The following is an 18,098-nucleotide window of genomic DNA, read 5'->3' on the forward strand; positions in this document are numbered from 1 at the left end:
CAAAAGCTTTTGCACAGCAAAGGAAACCGTTAACAAAACCAAAAGACAACTGACAGAATGGGAGAAGATATTTGCAAACGACATATCAGATAAAGGGCTAGTATCCAAAATCTATAAGGAACTTAGCAAACTCAACACCCAAAGAACAAACAATCCGATCAAGAAATGGGCAGAGAACATGAACAGACATTTCTGCAAAGAAGACATCCAGATGGCCAACAGACACATGAAAAAGTGCTCCACGTCACTTGGCATCAGGGAAATACAAATCAAAACCACAATGAGATATCACCTCACACCAGTCAGAATGGCTAAAATGAACAAGTCAGGAAATGACAGATGCTGGCGAGGATGTGGAGAAAGGGGAACCCTCCTCCACTGTTGGTGGGAATGCAAGCTGGTGCAACCACTCTGGAAAACAGCATGGAGGTTCCTCAAAATGTTGAAAATAGAACTACCCTATGACCCAGCAATTGCACTACTGGGTATTTACCCTAAAGATACAAACATAGTGATCCGAAGGGGCACGTGTACCCGAATGTTTATAGCAGCAATGTCTACAATAGCCAGACTATGGAAAGAACCTAGATGTCCATCAACAGATGAATGGATCAAGAAGATGTGGTATATATACACAATGGAATACTATGCAGCCATCAAAAGAAATGAAATCATGCCATTTGCGACGATGTGGATGGAACTAGAGCGTATCATGCTTAGTGAAATAAGTCAATCGGAGAAAGACAACTATCATATGATCTCCCTGATATGAGGACATGGAGAAGCAACATGGGGGGGTAGGGGGATAGGAGAAGAGTAAATGAAACAAGATGGGATTGGGAGGGAGACAAACCATAAATGACTCTTAATGTCACAAAACAAACTGGGGGTTGCTGGAGGGAGGTGGGATTGGGAGAGGGGGAGCGGGCTATGGACATTGGGGAGGGGAGGCGAACCATAAGAGACTATGGACTCTGAAAAACAACCTGAGAGTTTTGAAGGGTCAGGGGTGGGAGGTTGGGGCAACCTGAGGGTTTTGAAGGGTCAGGGGTGGGAGGTTGGGGGAACAAGTGATGGGTAATGGGGAGGGCACGTTTTGCATGGAGCACTGGGTGTTGTGCAAAAAGAATGAATACTGTTACACTGAAAAAATAAATAAAATGAAAAAAAAAAAAAACTGGAACCATGGGCTCCTGGGTGGCTCAGTTGGTTAAGTGACTGCCTTCGGTTCAGGTCGTGATCCTGGAGTCCTGGGATCGAGTCCCACATCGGGCTTTCTGCTCACCAGGGAGTCTGCTTCTCCTGCTGACCTCTCTTTTTTTATGTTCTCTCTCTCTCACTCTCTCAAATAAATAAATAAAATCTTGAAAAAAAACTGGAACCACAACACACACTATAAATTATAACCAAATCTATTTGTTAATTACATTTATTTTATAAGATATCAATAGAACTAAGAATAGGGAAGATTAACTCTTTCTTTTCTGAGAGGAAGAGTGGAATCCAAGGACCATTTCACAAGGTAAATAAACTGAATTTAAAAAAATAAATAGGAGTTAATTAGGAGACTTATAATGGGAAGGGAGAAAAAAGGGCAGGGCATTCCACATGGTAGAAAGAGTATGAAAGAATAATCTGAGATTTGTCCATTACTCTACTTTAATTTTTAACTTCCTGTTTTGAAAAAATTTTGATTTATAGACAATTATAAACACAGGATAATTCCAGTATGCATTTTAGCCTTCTAATGTTAACACCTTACATAGTCACGGTACACTGATCAAAATAAAGAAATTAACATTGGTTCAATTCTAGGAACTACAGATTTTATTGTAGTTTAGTGCAAAATATGCTGAATAATTTTAATGCCACTTTTAGTCTAAACTTTTAAAAGCACAACTTATCCAGACAAGTGCATAAATCATAAATCCACATCTTAATGATTTTTCACAAGGTGAACATATTTATGTAACCACCCCTGATAAAGAAAACAGAGCATTACCTCAACAGTAACTGGAACCCTGACTTGTAACTCCAAATATTATATATTAGTTTTGTCTGTTTTTGAAATTTATATGAATGGAATTCTACTTTATTTTTTAATTTTTAAATTAAGTTTAATTCCAGTAAACACACAGTTTTAAATTAGTTTTGGTGTACAATATAGTGATTCGACAATTCTACATATGACTCATGTTCATTGTGATGTGTACTCCTTTTTTTTTTTAAGATTTTATTTATTTATTTGGCAGACAGGGATCACTGGTAGGCAGAGAGGCAGGCAGAGAGAGGAGGAAGCAGACTCCCTGCTGACCAGAGAGCCCAATGGGGGCTCGATCCCAGGACCCTGAGATCATGACCCCAGCTGAAGGCAGAGGCTTTAACCCACTGAGCCAACCAGGCACCCGTGATGTGTACTCTTTTTTTTTTTTTAAAGATTTTATTTATTTATTTGACAGAGAGAGATCACAAGTAGACAGAGAGGCAGGCAGAGAGAGAGAGAGAGGGAAGCAGGCTTGCTGCTGAGCAGAGAGCCAGATGCGGGGTTCGATCCCAGGACCCTGAGATCATGACCTGAGCCGAAGGCAGCAGCTTAACCCACTGAGCCACCCAGGCGCCCCGCGTGATGTGTACTCTTAATCCCCTTCACCTATTTCACCCATTCCACCCACCAACCTCCCCTCTGGTGACTGTCAGTTTGTTCTCTACAGTTAAGAGTCTGTTTCTTGGTCTGACTGTCTCTTTCTCTTAACAGAATTCTACTTTCTGTAACTTTTCTGTGTCTGGCTTCTTTGGGGGCAATATTATAGTTGTGTTATTATTCCATGCTGTTCCATATTAGTTACAGCCTGATTCTTCTCATTGCTATATTCTATTGTGAGAACAGACATTTCTTTTGTTATGTTATGTTAGTCATCATACAGTACATCATTAGTTTTTGATGTAGCATCCCATGATTCATTTTTGTGTGTAACACCCAGGGCTCATTACAACACACGCCCTCCTTAATAACCATCATGAGGCTAATCCATCCCCCTCCAACTTGTCTCCCCTCTGAAACCCTCAGATTGTTTCCCAGAGTCCATAATAACTCATTGCTCATGTCCCCCTCTGATTTCTCCCTCACTTCAGTTTTCCCTTCTTTCCCCTAATGCCCATTATACGACTGACAAACATATGGTCTGCTTCTTTCTCTTTTTTAAAGGGGGTCTATATGAATAATGCTGTGTGAACATTCTTGTAAATGTCTTTTGGTGAACGTGAGTGTGCATTTCCGTTGGATTTATACCTAGAAGGGGAGCATCTGGGTCTCATTATGGGCTAATTTTCATAAACATATGAAGACAATACTTTAGAAGGTAATGCCAGACAGTTTTCTAAAGAGTTATCAGTTTATATTCCCAACACCAGTGTTTGAGATTTCTAGTCATTCTGCAACCTCAGCACTTACTATTTTTATGAGTATGCTGTGGTGTCCTTTAGTGGCTTTAATTAGCATTTACTGATGACTACTAATGTTGTGAATTTTTACATATATTTATTGCATATTTGGATATTCTTTTCTGTAAAGTCAGTGTCCCAAGTCTTTTGCCCACCTTTAAATTGGGCTTTCTGTCTTTTTCTTATTAACAATGCAAAAATCTTTTTCCAGTTGGTGACTTGCCTTTTCATTCACTTGATGTCTTTTGATAATGATGCCCTCACTATCATGAAGGTATTTGCTATGTTTTTGTTCTAAAAGTTTATTATTTTACCTTTCACATTTAGATCTACAGAAAAGTTGTAAGTTACAAATGATTTGTATGGAGTAAGACAGGAGTCAACTTCATTATTCTCAATGTGGATAACCAACTGGATCAGCACCATTAATTGAAAAGAATATCCTTTCTCCACTGCATTATGTGTCAACGTTGTCATATATCAGGTGACCACATATTTGTGCATCTATTTCTAGACATTCTATTCCATTTGTTCTTGAATTTTAGCATGCGTCAGAATCAGCTGGATGGCTTATAAAGCATAAAATAAAACCAAAATCTTCTGATTTTAGTAGGTCTGGGGTGGGGCCCAAGAACTTGCATTTCCCCTTTTTTTTTTTTTTATTTGACAGACAGAGATCACAAGTAGGCAGAGAGGCAAGCAGAGAGGGGGGGGGGGGGAAGCAGGCTCCCTGCTGAGCAGAGAACCCAACACAGGGCCCGATCCCAGGACCCTGAGATCATGAGCTGAAGGCAGAGGCTTTAACCCACTGAGCCACCCAGGTGCCCCCAAGAACTTGCATTTCTAAAAAAGAAAAATTCCAAGCTACTACAAATAACCACGCCTTAAGGAAAATTATTTTTCTAATACATTGTTTTATTTGTCTGTTTTAGACTATAGTTTATAAAAAATACTTATATATGGTAGTATTAGTGCACCACTTTTTTTCTCCTTCGACACTTCCTTGGCTATGCTTGGCATTTTGCATTTCCATGCAAACTTTAGAATCAGCTGATCATTTTTCCACACACAAACATGCACACACAAAAATACCCACTAGTATTTTGATTGGAATTGTTTTGAATCTTTAGATCAATTTGGGAAAAAACTATCATTTTCCCAATACTGGGTTTTCCAAATCAAGTACATGGTATTCCTTCACTTATAGGTCTTCTTCAATCTCTCAATACTGTTTTGTACTTTTCCATATAAAGGTCTTGTATAAATTCTGTTAGACTTTTTCCTAGATATTTTTTCTTTTTATGTTATTTGAATAACAACATTTTACATTTCACTTGTTTGGGGCTTATATATGGATACATAACTGATTTTTCAATACAGACTTTGCATTTAGCAATATTAATTTTAACACTTCATTCCTTTATGTACACAATGCTGTCATTTGTAAATAATGAATTTTTAAATTTTTACAATTTTATGCCTATCATTTTTTCTTGCCCTATTGCATTAATACCTATAATAAATTGGATAAAAATGGAATTTAAAAATGGGAATAAAAGGTATAGCATAGGGAATAAGTTAATGGTATTGCAGTAGTGTTGTATGGTGACAGATGGTAGCTACACTTGTGGTAAGCATAGCATAACATATAAACTTGTGAACTACTATGTTGACACTTGAAACTCATCTAACATTGTTCAACTTGGGTCATGATTCTAGGGTCCTGGGATCAAGCTCTGCAGTGGGCTCCCTGCTCAGTGCAGAGCCTGCTTCTCCCTCTCCCCCTGCCTGCCACTCCTCCTGCTTGTGCTCTCTCTCTGTCACGTAAATAAATGAAATCTTAAAAAAATAATCATATTATTTGATGTAGATTTTTTTGTGTGGTTACTTTTTGCCATATTAAGGAAGTTCCTTTCTGGTTTTGGTTTGCTAAAGAATTTCATAAGAAATATAATTTTGGGGGCGCCTGGGTGGCTCAGTGGGTTAAGCCTCTGCCTTTGGCTCGGGTCATGATATCAGGGTCCTGGGATCGAGCCCCGCGTTGGGCTCTTCACTTAGTGGGGAGCCTGCTTCCTCCTCTCTCTCTGCCTGCCTCTCTGCCTACTTGAGATCTCTGTCTGTCAAATAAATAAATAGAATCTTTAGGAAAAAAAAAAGAAATATAATTTTGGGGCACCTGGGTGGCTCAGTGGGTTAAAGCCTCTGGCTTCGGCTCAGGTCATGATCTCAGGGTCCTGGAATCGAACCCCGCATTGGGCTCTCTGCTCAGCGGGGAGCCTGCTTCCTCCCCTCTCTCTCTCTCTGCCTGCCTCTCTGCCTACTTGTGATCTCTGTCTGTCAAATAAATAAAAATCTTTAAATATATATATATATATAATTTTATCAAATCTTTTTTCTGAATCTCTCAGGATTGTGATTGTTTTTTTTGATTTTTCTTATTAATATAGTGAATTATGTTTTATTAGTATGGTGACTTAAAGTGTTACATTGTTAAATTGAATTTAAATTAAAAATTAAGAAAAAATAAAGTGTTACACTATGCTTGCATTCCTGTAATAAACCTTACCAGGTAATGAATTCAAACTAACATTTTTGTGAAGGATTTTTGCACCTGTGTCCATAAGCATAACTCATCTGTAATTTTTCTGTTTTGTAGCATTATTTATAGCTATTATTCTCTAAGTTATTATGGCCTCACAAGACAGCAAGACAGAAAAATAAAGGTAAGAAAATAAATCAATAAAATAGAAAACAAAACATATAACAGAGAAGTAAAAAATTCAAAAGTTGGTTCTTTGGAGAGATTAATTGGTTAAATACCTACCAAAAGTAATTAAGGTTGGGGGAGCAGAAAAACCACAAACTACTAACAGATATTAAGAACAAAACAGAAGAACACTGTGAACAGACTGTTGTCAATACATTTGATGATTTAGATGACCCTGGCACATTCCTTGAAAAGTGCAAAATGAGAAAAGAATAGAAAACCTGCACACTCCAATGTTATATAATTTGAAACTCTTATTACAAACTTTCCCTCAAAGAAAATCCCAAGTCCATATAATTTTGCCATTAAATTCCTCATTCCCACAACTTGACTGCCCTCAGAATGAAGTTCAAGATCCTTAGCATGGCACTTTGGAGGCAGTTTCCCAGCTCAGACACATCACCTTTTTTTTTTTTTTTTTTGGACATATAATGTATTATTTGTTGCAGTCATCCTGCCCTGCCTTCCAACACCTTGGCTCCAGACATAATAATAGCTCCTTGACTGTTTTCCAGCTCCTTGTCTGTTCATAAGTTGACCTCTATGCCTTGGACTCACTTTCTCAAGTGTCACCCAATGCCCAAAGCTTGGTTTTGTGACACCTAGATGCATTTACAGTATTTTGAGTTTCTGTTTATTAGAGCACTTATTTTTTGGATTATATTTGTCTGAACTCTGATTTGGTCCCTGTCTTGAAACCCTTTCTTTTGCATCTCTATGAAGGTCTCCTTTACCCTCTCTTCCAAGTCTGGGAATCTGTTTGTTCCTCCTGGACCTCTCCCAGGAATCTGAGACCTGTCCAACATCTAGTATGATACCAGGTACATAGTAGGTACCTGAGGCATATCTTTGGAATGTATGACCTCAGCCTTGGGTGTTGGACTTTGCTGGTGCTAACAAGCTTTTCGCGTGTTCACTTGACCGAACCCTTCAGTTCCTGGGTTTTTCCTACCCACTGAGAAATTCCCTATGTAATCTTGCAGATTAATGGCTCAGCTGAATAGGAGACACTCATAAGATCTGGACACCAGGCGCTGGCTCTACTGATGACACCAGAGCTGAGCCTTTGCTCAGCATCTTCCCCACTTCTGGAGGCAATTCTGGGATACTCCCTGCCTTTTATGCCTCCATTAGTGCTATCATTCATACCTTACTCATGTACATTGTGTCTTGATTACCTATGGAGTCAGACCTGTACTGGGAAATGTGAAGAAAGACCACATTGGCATAGTAAGACTTTGGACTGAAGTCTAAGCTTATGGGACAGTCATGCAATTTCATCTATTTTGATAACAGAGAGGTTCCTTTTGCCTCAAAATATTCTTTCTTCTGAAAACACGTCAGACAGTGGTTCTCAAAGCATGAAGGAGTTGCAGAAGCACTACTTGAAAATGTATTACATATGCAAGTTCAGGCCCTACCTAAGGTCCACAAAATCAGCAACTCATGGGGCAGAGACCAGCAACTTGTATTTTAAGAAGACTTCCAGGAGAATCTGGTAAATGCCAGATTTTGAGAGCAACTGCTATAGAGCCTTACTATCAAATGTGCATTCTGTAGGCTGGCAGAATCAATACCACCTGGGAGTTTGTTAAATAGCTAGGGACCAAATTAGGGTGCATGAGCACTTTGGGAGGAAATGGCCCTCTGATAAGAGATGTTCAAAGGAAAGCTTTCTATCATAATAAAACTATAAAAAATACCATATTTTGACTGGCAAAGCTCAGAATGTTTAGAAACCACAAAGTTCAAATTACGATGAAGATCTTTGGTTAACATGGATTTCAATCAACATAGACTGATTTACATTTCTATATTCAATAATGGAATTCGGCATGTGTGGAGACATGTTTTTGGTCTTAGAGATATCCCTAAGATCCATAGCCAGGTACTTACCTTATTAAATTTCTTGTAGATACCAAAGAAAATATAGCGAAACACAAAGGTTTTCACTTTCCATGAGGTGGTCTCCATAAGGAAAATCAAGACGAAGAAAATAAATCCCAAAACAGCCATCGCAATTACAAATTTTCCTATTGCATCTCTTTCCAAACCATATACATTCATCTGAGTTACTGATGTCAATGACATAGAAAAAGATATAGGTTTATTTAAAAAAATTATTTCAATAAGAAAAGTCTAAGAAGGGGCGCCTGGGTGGCTCAGTGGGTTAAAGCCTCTGCCTTCAGCTCGGGTCATGATCCCAGGGTCCTGGGATGGAGCCCCACATCGGGTTCTCTGCTCAGCAGGGAGCCTGCTTCCTCCTCTCTCTGTCTGCCTGCCTCTCTGCCTACTTGTAATCTCTGTCTGTTAAATAAATAAATCTTTAAAAAAAAAAAAGTCTAAGAAGTCAACAAACTAGAAGTACTACAGAATCAAAATGAATGATTATCAAATAAGCACAAAATACTATATTTAATGGTATGTTTGATGACTTTATAAGTCATGTAAAATATCTTCAAGATCCTTTAATTCCATGAATTTTGTCTCGCTATAGTTCTAGGCATCCGTTACCAATATGGTACTATATAGCCAGAACCTTTGGGTGAATGCCTGTTCACACTAATCAGAGTAGTGGGTAGCAACAGAGGCTTTCCTTGTCCCAAAATACATTTCCTTTGAAACTACTTCAGATGGTGGGTCTGAAAATGTGGAGCAGTGACAGTAGAATCACCTGGAATATGCTACATATACAAACACTCTTACCTATAAGGGAATACTAACATTTAAACTAAGTTGGAAGTGCTAAACAGCTGACAATTTTTTAATTGCTTATGAGAAAAAGGTAATAATTACAAGGCTCTAAATTCATTTATATATATGTGTGTGTGTGAGTGTGTGTGTATGTGTGTGTATATGTGTGTATATAATATATGCATATATGCGTAATTATGTATATTTTCTTTATCCATTCATCCATGGAGATTCTATCCCATGAGAAAATGCATTATGCTAAAGTTTTGAATCTTAGCTCTAACTTGTACAAATTGTGTGACAGAGTAAGTTACTCAATTTTATATAAACTTTAGTTTCCTCAAAGTGAATATAACAACAAATAATTTGATGGTCATTGTGAAGATTCAAAATAATAAAGGTAGAGCTATGTATATCAAATAAGTAATAGGCCAGTGGTGTCTGACAAGTCCCAGATACTCACTTGCTTTACTACAATTTATGAAGGCAGGAACCCCTTTTGAGGAACACAGCAGCCTTGTATTTTGGTTTTCAAAATATTTACTGATGCTCATCCCAAAGTTATGTATGGGTAACACCATCAAGGAATCAAGTAGAAGGCTTTTAGAATCAGGTCCTTTGTGATTAAAAAGATAACATTAGCATGCTTTATACAAAATGAATTGCCCCAGGAAAACAAAATCTCCCCGATGAATTAGATGGAGAAAATTACAAAGCTATATTATTATCCTCACAAAACTCTCACTTCTTGCCACTAAGTATATGTTTTGTAGCATAGTTTATGTTGATAATTATGAGGAAAATCCTCGGCAAAGTTGATATCCATATAACCTGTCTTCTATCACCTGATGTGAATAGGAAATGCATACTGATTTCTCATTTTTCTTACCTTATCTTATCTTGTTTTACTTATCATGGATGAATAAAGAAACAAAGTTGTGGTAGGAAAGTCAGCATATGACAACAGTAGGAAGGAGATAAATATTTTATCAGCTGAAAGGAGATACATCTTCAGAGAACCAAGTTTAAAGCTCACTGAGGTTTCTTTAAATATTAACTTAATGTGTATAATAGTTGAAGACTATATATGAAGGAATAGGAAACACAATTACAAGTTAAGTTAATGAAGGTCATTGTAGGACTTCAAGACTGAGCTCAGACTGCTGGTAATAAATATAAGATGATATGCCTGGGCAAAAAACATCTTTGTAAGACACTTTGATAAAAGTGAGATGGTCAACCAAGGAGGACAGAGAATGAGTGAAGTTCCTAAGATATAAATTTTCTAAGTGGTAAAGTCATACCAAGCCTACCTCAAAGAGGGTAACAATGGCCATATATGCAAATAATCTAGTATCCAGAAAGAATTTTGGACACTGACTGGCCACCTGAATAGATGCCAAAAATAACAAGGAGCTAATGCTATAAAGTATTTAGCCTCTCTCCATAGAATACAAATATTCTCTTTTCTTCTTTAAAAAAAAAATCTATTTATGTATTTGACAGAAAGAGAGAGAACAAGCAGCGGGAGCGGCAGATGTAAACGGAGAAGCAGGCTTTCTGCTGAATAGGGGGGCTGATGTGGGGCTTGATCCCAAGACCTTGGGATCATGACCTGAGCTGAAGCTTAACCGACTGAGCCACCCACGCGCCCCTATAAATATCCTCTTACTTCTAAGGAATAGAGGAAGATCTACCTACATAAAGAAAAGTAATATGCTAATATAACTGGTTTGATTCAGTTTTGTCATATAACAAAAACAAAAATCAATTTATGCAATTAATAAAAAATTTAAAAAAAAATTTTTTTAAGTAATATGATTCTTTAGCTGACAAACTGTTGAAGGATACCATATGAATGGAGTGTGGAGGGATACAAAAACTGAGGAAAAAATGGTTGTAAATGCATGAATAATGTTTAAAAATACTTACCTTCCAGATCAGCATGTGTACAAACCAACAGGAGTAGAATACCAATCAACCAAACTGGATACAATCATAGACAGTGTGGCCATTTTGTGTGTAATGACCAAAAATTAACTCTCTCTGTACAATTTAGAGAAAAGGAGAATTACTATCTGCTGTTTTGGTTTGCCTCTCTCTATATTCTCCATATTTTTGATAATAGTTTCCTGATTTTATCATCTCTGAATAATGAGTTCAGTTTCTTTTCTAATCTCACATTCTTTATTCTCACCTATTACTACATTGACTAGGGCCTTAGGTGTAACATTGATTTGAAAGGGAATGTTGGCAACACACAGAATGGGAGAATATATTTGCAAATGACACTATAGACAAAGGGCTGATATCCAAGATCTATAAAGAACTTCTCAAATTCAACACTCCCCAAACAGATAATGAAGTAAAAAAATGGGCAGAAGACATGAACAGACACTTCTCCAAAGAAGACTGGTAGTGGGTTTTAAGGAGGGCATGTATTGCATGGAGCACTGGGTATGGTACATAAACAATGAATCTTGGAACACTGAAAAAAAATTTAAAAAAAAAAGAAAGAAGTGGGGTGCCTGGGTGGCTCAGTCCTTAAGCACCTGCCTCCAGCTCAGGTCATGATCTGATCTGATCCAGATCCAGATCCATGATCTGGATTCCTGGAATTGAGCCCCATGCCGGGTTCCCTGCTCAGCAGGAAGCCTGTTTCTCTCTCTCCCACTCCCCCTGCCTGTGTTCCCTCTCTCACTGCTGTGTATTTCTTGGTCAAATAAATAAATAAAATCTTAAAAAAAAAGAAGAAGGCATACAAATGGCTAACAGACACATGAAAAAGTGTTCATCATCATTAGTCATCAGGGAAATTCAAATCAAAACCACACTGAGACACTGGACCAGATGGACATCACAGATATATTCAGAACATTTCATCCCAAAGCAACAGAATACACATTCTTCTCTAGTGCACATGGAACCTTCTCCAGAATAGATCACATCCTGGGTCACAAATCAGGTCTCAACCGGTATCAAAAGATTAGGATCATTCCCTGCATATTTTCAGACCACAATGCTCTGAAGCTAGAACTCAATCACAAGAGGAAAGCTGGAAAGAACCCAAATACATGGAGACTAAACAGCATCCTTCTAAAGAATGAATGGGTTAACCAGGAAATTAAAGAAGAATTGAAAAAATTCATGGAAACAAATGATAATGAAAACACAACAGTTCAAAATCTGTGGGACACAGCAAAGGCAGTCCTGAGAGGAAAATATATAGCGGTACAAGCCTTTCTCAAGAAACAAGAAAGGTCTCAAGTACACAACCTAACCCTATGCGTAAAGGAGCTGGAGAAAGAACAAGAAAGAAACCCTAAACCCAGCAGGAGAAGAGAAATCATAAAGATCAGAGCAGAAATCAATGAAATAGAAACCAAAAAAAACAATAGAAAAAATCAATGAAACTAGGAGCTGGTTCTTTGAAAGAATCAATAAGATTGATAAACCCCTGGCCAGACTCATCAAAAAGAAAAGAGAAAGGACCCAAATCAATAAAATCATGAATGAAAGAGGAGAGATCACAACTAACACCAAAGAAATACAGACAATTATAAGAACATACTATGAGCAACTTTACGCCAACAAATTGGACAATCTGGAAGAAATGGATGCATTCCTAGAGACATATAAACTACCACAACTGAACCAGGAAGAAATAGAAAACCTGAACAGGCCCATAACCAGTAAGGAGATTGAAACAGTCATCAAAAATCTCCAAACAAACAAAAGCCCAGGGCCAGACGGCTTCCCAGGGGAATTCTACCAAACATTTAAAGAAGAACTCATTCCTATTCTCCTGAAATTGTTCCAAAAAATAGAAATGGAAGGAAAACTTCCAAACTCATTTTATGAGGCCAGCATCACCTTGATCCCAAAACCAGACAAGGATCCCACCAAAAAAGAGAACTACAGACCAATATCCTTGATGAACACAGACGCAAAAATTCTCGCCAAAATACTAGCCAATAGGATCCAACAGTACATTAAAAGGATTATTCACCACGATCAAGTGGGATTTATTCCAGGGCTGCAGGGTTGGTTCAACATCCGCAAATCAATCAATGTGATAGAACACATTAATAAAAGAAAGAACAAGAACCATATGATACTCTCCATAGATGCTGAAAAAGCATTTGACAAAGTACAGCATCCCTTCCTGATCAAAACTCTTCAAAGTGTGGGGATAGAGGGCACATACCTCAATATTATCAAAGCCATCTATGAAAAACCCACCGCAAATATCATTCTCAATGGAGAAAAACTGAAAGCTTTTCCGTTAAGGTCAGGAACACGGCAGGGATGTCCATTATCACCACTGCTATTCAACATAGTACTAGAAGTCCTAGCCTCAGCAATCAGACAACAAAAAGAAATTAAAGGCATCCAAATCGGTAAAGAAGAAGTCAAACTATCACTCTTCGCAGATGATATGATACTATATGTGGAAAACCCAAAAGACTCCACTCCAAAACTGCTAGAACTTGTACAGGAATTCAGTAAAGTGTCAGGATATAAAATCAATGCACAGAAATCAGTTGCATTTCTGTACACCAACAACAAGACGGAAGAAAGAGAAATTAAGGAGTCAATCCCATTTACAATTGTACCCAAAACTATAAGATACCTAGGAATAAACCTAACCAAAGAGACTAAGAATCTATACACAGAAAATTATAAAGTACTCATGAAAGAAATTGAGGAAGACACCAAAAAATGGAAAAATGTTCCATGCTCCTGGATTGGAAGAATAAATATTGTGAAAATGTCTATGCTACCTAAAGCAATCTACACATTTAATGCAATCCCTATCAAAATACCATCCATTTTTTTCAAAGAAATGGAACAAATAATCCTAAAATTTATATGGAACCAGAAAAGACCTCGAATAGCCAAAGGAATATTGAAGAACAAAGCCAAAGTTGGTGGCATTACAATTCCGGACTTCAAGCTCTATTACAAAGCTGTCATCATCAAGACAGCATGGTACTGGCACAAAAACAGACACATAGATCAGTGGAACAGAATAGAGAGCCCAGAAATCGACCCTCAACTCTATGGTCAACTAATCTTCGACAAAGCAGGAAAGAATGTCCAATGGAAAAAAGACAGCCTCTTCAATAAATGGTGCTGGGAAAATTGGACAGCCACATGCAGAAAAATGAAATTGGACCACTTCCTTACACCACACACGAAAATAGACTCCAAATGGATGAAGGACCTCAATGTGAGAAAGGAATCCATCAAAATCCTTGAGGAGAATGCAGGCAGCAACCTCTTCGACCTCAGCCGTAGCAACATCTTCCTAGGAACAACGGCAACGGCAAGGGAAGCAAGGGCAAAAATGAACTGTTGGGATTTCATCAAGATCAAAAGCTTTTGCACAGCAAAGGAAACAGTTAACAAAACCAAAAGACAGCTGACAGAATGGGAGAAGATATTTGCAAACAACATATCAGATAAAGGGCTAGTATCCAAAATCTATAAGGAACTTAGCAAACTCAACACCCAAAGAACAAACAATCCAATCAAGAAATGGGCAGAGGACATGAACAGACATTTCTGCAAAGAAGACATCCAGATGGCCAACAGACACATGAAAAAGTGCTCCACGTCACTCGGCATCAGGGAAATACAAATCAAAACCACAATGAGATATCACCTCACACCAGTCAGAATGGCTAAAATGAACAAGTCAGGAAATGACAGATGCTGGCGAGGATGTGGAGAAAGGGGAACCCTCCTCCACTGTTGGTGGGAATGCAAGCTGGTGCAACCACTCTGGAAAACAGCATGGAGGTTCCTCAAAATGTTGAAAATAGAACTACCCTATGACCCAGCAATTGCACTACTGGGTATTTACCCTAAAGATACAAACATAGTGATCCGAAGGGGCACGTGTACCCGAATGTTTATAGCAGCAATGTCTACAATAGCCAGACTATGGAAAGAACCTAGATGTCCATCAACAGATGAATGGATAAAGAAGATGTGGTATATATACACAATGGAATACTATGCAGCCATCAAAAGAAATGAAATCTTGCCATTTGCGACGACGTGGATGGAACTAGAGCGTATCATGCTTAGTGAAATAAGTCAATCGGAGAAAGACAACTATCATATGATCTCCCTGATATGAGGACATGGAGAAGCAACATGGCGGGGTAGGAGATAGGAGAAGAATAAATGAAACAAGATGGGATTGGGAGGGAGACAAACCATAAATGACTCTTAATCTCACAAAACAAACTGGGGGTTGCTGCGGGGAGGTGGGATTGGGGGAGGGGGAGCGGGCTATGGACATTGGGGAGGGGAAGCGAACCATAAGAGACTATGGACTCTGAAAAACAACCTGAGGGTTTTGAAGGGTCAGGGGTGGGAGGTTGGGGCAACCTGAGGGTTTTGAAGGGTCAGGGGTGGGAGGTTGGGGGAACAGGTGGTGGGTAATGGGGAGGGCACGTTTTGCATGGAGCACTGGGTGTTGTGCAAAAAGAATGAATACTGTTACGCTGAAAAAATAAATAAAATGAGAAAAAAAAAAAAAAAACCACACTGAGATATACCACCTTACACCAGTTAGAATGGCACAAATTAACAAGGCAGGAAACAAACGTTGGCAAGGTTGTAGTTAAAGGGGAACACTCTTACACTGTTGGTAGGAATGCAAGCTTTACTTTGGTAAAGAGTATGGAGGTTCCTCAAGACGTTAAAAATAGAGCTAGCCTACAACCCAGAAATTGCACTACTAGGTATTTACGCCAAAGATACAGATGTAGTGAAAGAAGGAGCACATGCACCCCACTGTTCATAGCAGCAATGTTCACAATAGCCAAACTGTGGAAAGAGCTGAGATGCCTTTCAACAGATGAATGGATAAAGATGTGGTTCATATATACAATGGAGTATTACTCAACCATCAGAAAGGTTGAGAACCCACCATCCACATCGATATGGATGGAAGTGGAGGGGATTATGCTAAGTGAAATAAGCAGAGAAAGATAATCATCACACGGTTTCACTAATATGTGGAACATAAAGAATAGCACAGAGGACCATTGGGGAAGGGAGGGAAAACTGAAGGCGGGTGATCAGAAAGGGAGACAAACCATGAAGGACTATAGACTCTGGGAAATAAACTGAGGGTTACAGAAGGGAGGGGGTCTGGGGGTGGAGTAGCAGGGTGATGGGTATTAAGAAGAGCACGTGTTGTGATGAGTACTGGATGTTATATGCAACTAATGAATCACTGATCAAATTACTATATCAAATCTATATATTTGATATATCAAATCACTATATCAAAAACTAATCACTGTATCAAAAACTAATGATGTACTATATGGTGGCTAACTGAACATAATAAAAATAAATAAAAATAAAAAGACCTCTGAGAGAGATGCTGCCTTGCAGCCCAGCCAACTTGATTTTAGCCCAATGTGCCCTCTTCTCATCTACAGAGCTGTAGGATGATACATTTGTGTAATTTACTAAGCTTGCAGTGACCTGCTACTGCAGCAATAGAAAACTAACACAGAAACTAATTGACAGCAATATGACTAACTCGGTAAATGAGCACCACAGTATAAATACTTCTACGTGTTTCTTAGTCTATTATTCAGAGATCAGTTCTTCTTCATGTGGCTTAATATTGCTCATTGAAGAGGTGTGCGAGGAGTATTAAAATAGGTTTCCAACTATCTCAGGGAATTCTTTTGTGGGAGGGCAAGGCCCAAGGTCAGTAAATGGGTTAGAAGCCCCTTCCTCTCAGTCTTTGCAAGATCGAGTATGGCTGAATTACTTAAAACAGATCTAATTAATGTTCACAGGGTCACTTAATAAAGTAGTGGCAGCATTTGTGCTCTAAGAAACTTCTCTTTGCCATCATTGCCAGGCCAATCAATCTCTCCATAGTCTTAAAGTCAAAGGAGGAAAAGGAAATAATAAATATTGTACTGAGCCTGGGCCAATGGACTGAAGGACTGGGTTAGTGAAAATGCGGTGTCTTAATTTGTCTTGCATTGCCCCCAACAGAATGCTTATAACATCTGTGACACTTAACAAAAGATTATTAACTTACAGGCAGTGTAAGTTTTCCCAGAAATCCAGAACAAATTAACTTTGTATTTTTCTTATCTTCAAGACCGAATTTCTTTATTTATGGGGGAACTGGTGTGATGTCCTTACCTGACATTGTAGTGATTACTACCTCCAGTACTATGCCGAAGACTCCTGCACAGTAGTTTAATATCACAAGCTTGATGCAGGCACTGGTATGACTAGAAAAAAGGAAACTTATCAGGTACGTGAAGGGAATGACAGACCAGCCAAACAGCATGAAGATGATCAGTGTGTCCAGAAAGTGGTAATTCTTGGTCAGTTCATCCAATCCAGATAACAGGAATACCACCTGAGACAGAGAGTACACAAGTAAAGTTGAAGTGGAGAAAACTATGCAATGACTAAGAATTCAGTCTAATAACTTAGAAAAGGGGAAAAGTCTTCCTGTGGGAGGCCACGATAAGGCTTGAGACGAGGACTAAACCAGGCCCTGACTTGTGTCTCCTTTAAAGTCCGAATAGCCTAACAAAAGGCTTATTAGGATGGAAAAGTTGAGTTGCACTGAGAAAGGGTCTGTGCTCTGTGTTGTGCGCTGGGCCTACGTGACTTCCCACAGGTTTACTAGTTAGATGAGAGCAAATTGGGTGGGGTCATAAATTCTTAACTGGTCCTCGCTGTTCCAACACAGCTCAAAGAACACTCTCGGGTTTGTTGTTACTTCTTTGTAATTATTATCTGAAGACAAAGACCACTGGCCTTGGAAGATCTGCATTTAGACCTTGAGAAGAAGTTAATGGGGAAGTCTGGAGGGTTTCATGCATATGTAACAAATTCTTTTGTAATTAGCTAATGATGGACACTTCTTTGTAATTATTTCTGTTGGCTATATAATGCCTCGCTGGCCTGAATAAACTGGGCACTGTTGGACGTCCTCCTCAGTGTTCCTCCTGCCCCCATCTCTTTGTCTCTTTAACTTCTTTTCACCATCCTCTTACCTTCACGTTTCCTGGTCGATTTGATTTGTCGCGCCAGCCGCGACATCTTCCTTTGTTAGAACACTAAGTATTTTATTAACCAGACAATTTTGTCTGTGAGCCTGGCTGTTGAGGTTCTTCTGCTTCTCCCTCAA

General features: G+C 38.7%; 1 protein-coding gene across 1 annotated transcript in view; it reads right to left on the reverse strand.

Annotated features, from left to right (window-relative positions):
• Positions 1–18,098, reverse strand: part of LOC123933608 (phospholipid-transporting ATPase ABCA3-like) — a 138,512-nt gene that overhangs the window by 25,556 nt on the left and 94,858 nt on the right. Inside the window, 4 exon segments of the mRNA XM_045992948.1 lie at positions 8,105–8,283; positions 9,366–9,518; positions 9,772–9,777; positions 17,096–17,318. Coding sequence (XP_045848904.1) covers positions 8,105–8,283; positions 9,366–9,518; positions 9,772–9,777; positions 17,096–17,318 — 561 coding nt within the window.

This window comes from Meles meles, chromosome 21 (assembly GCF_922984935.1).
Source record: "Meles meles chromosome 21, mMelMel3.1 paternal haplotype, whole genome shotgun sequence".
NCBI lineage: Eukaryota > Metazoa > Chordata > Mammalia > Carnivora > Mustelidae > Meles > Meles meles.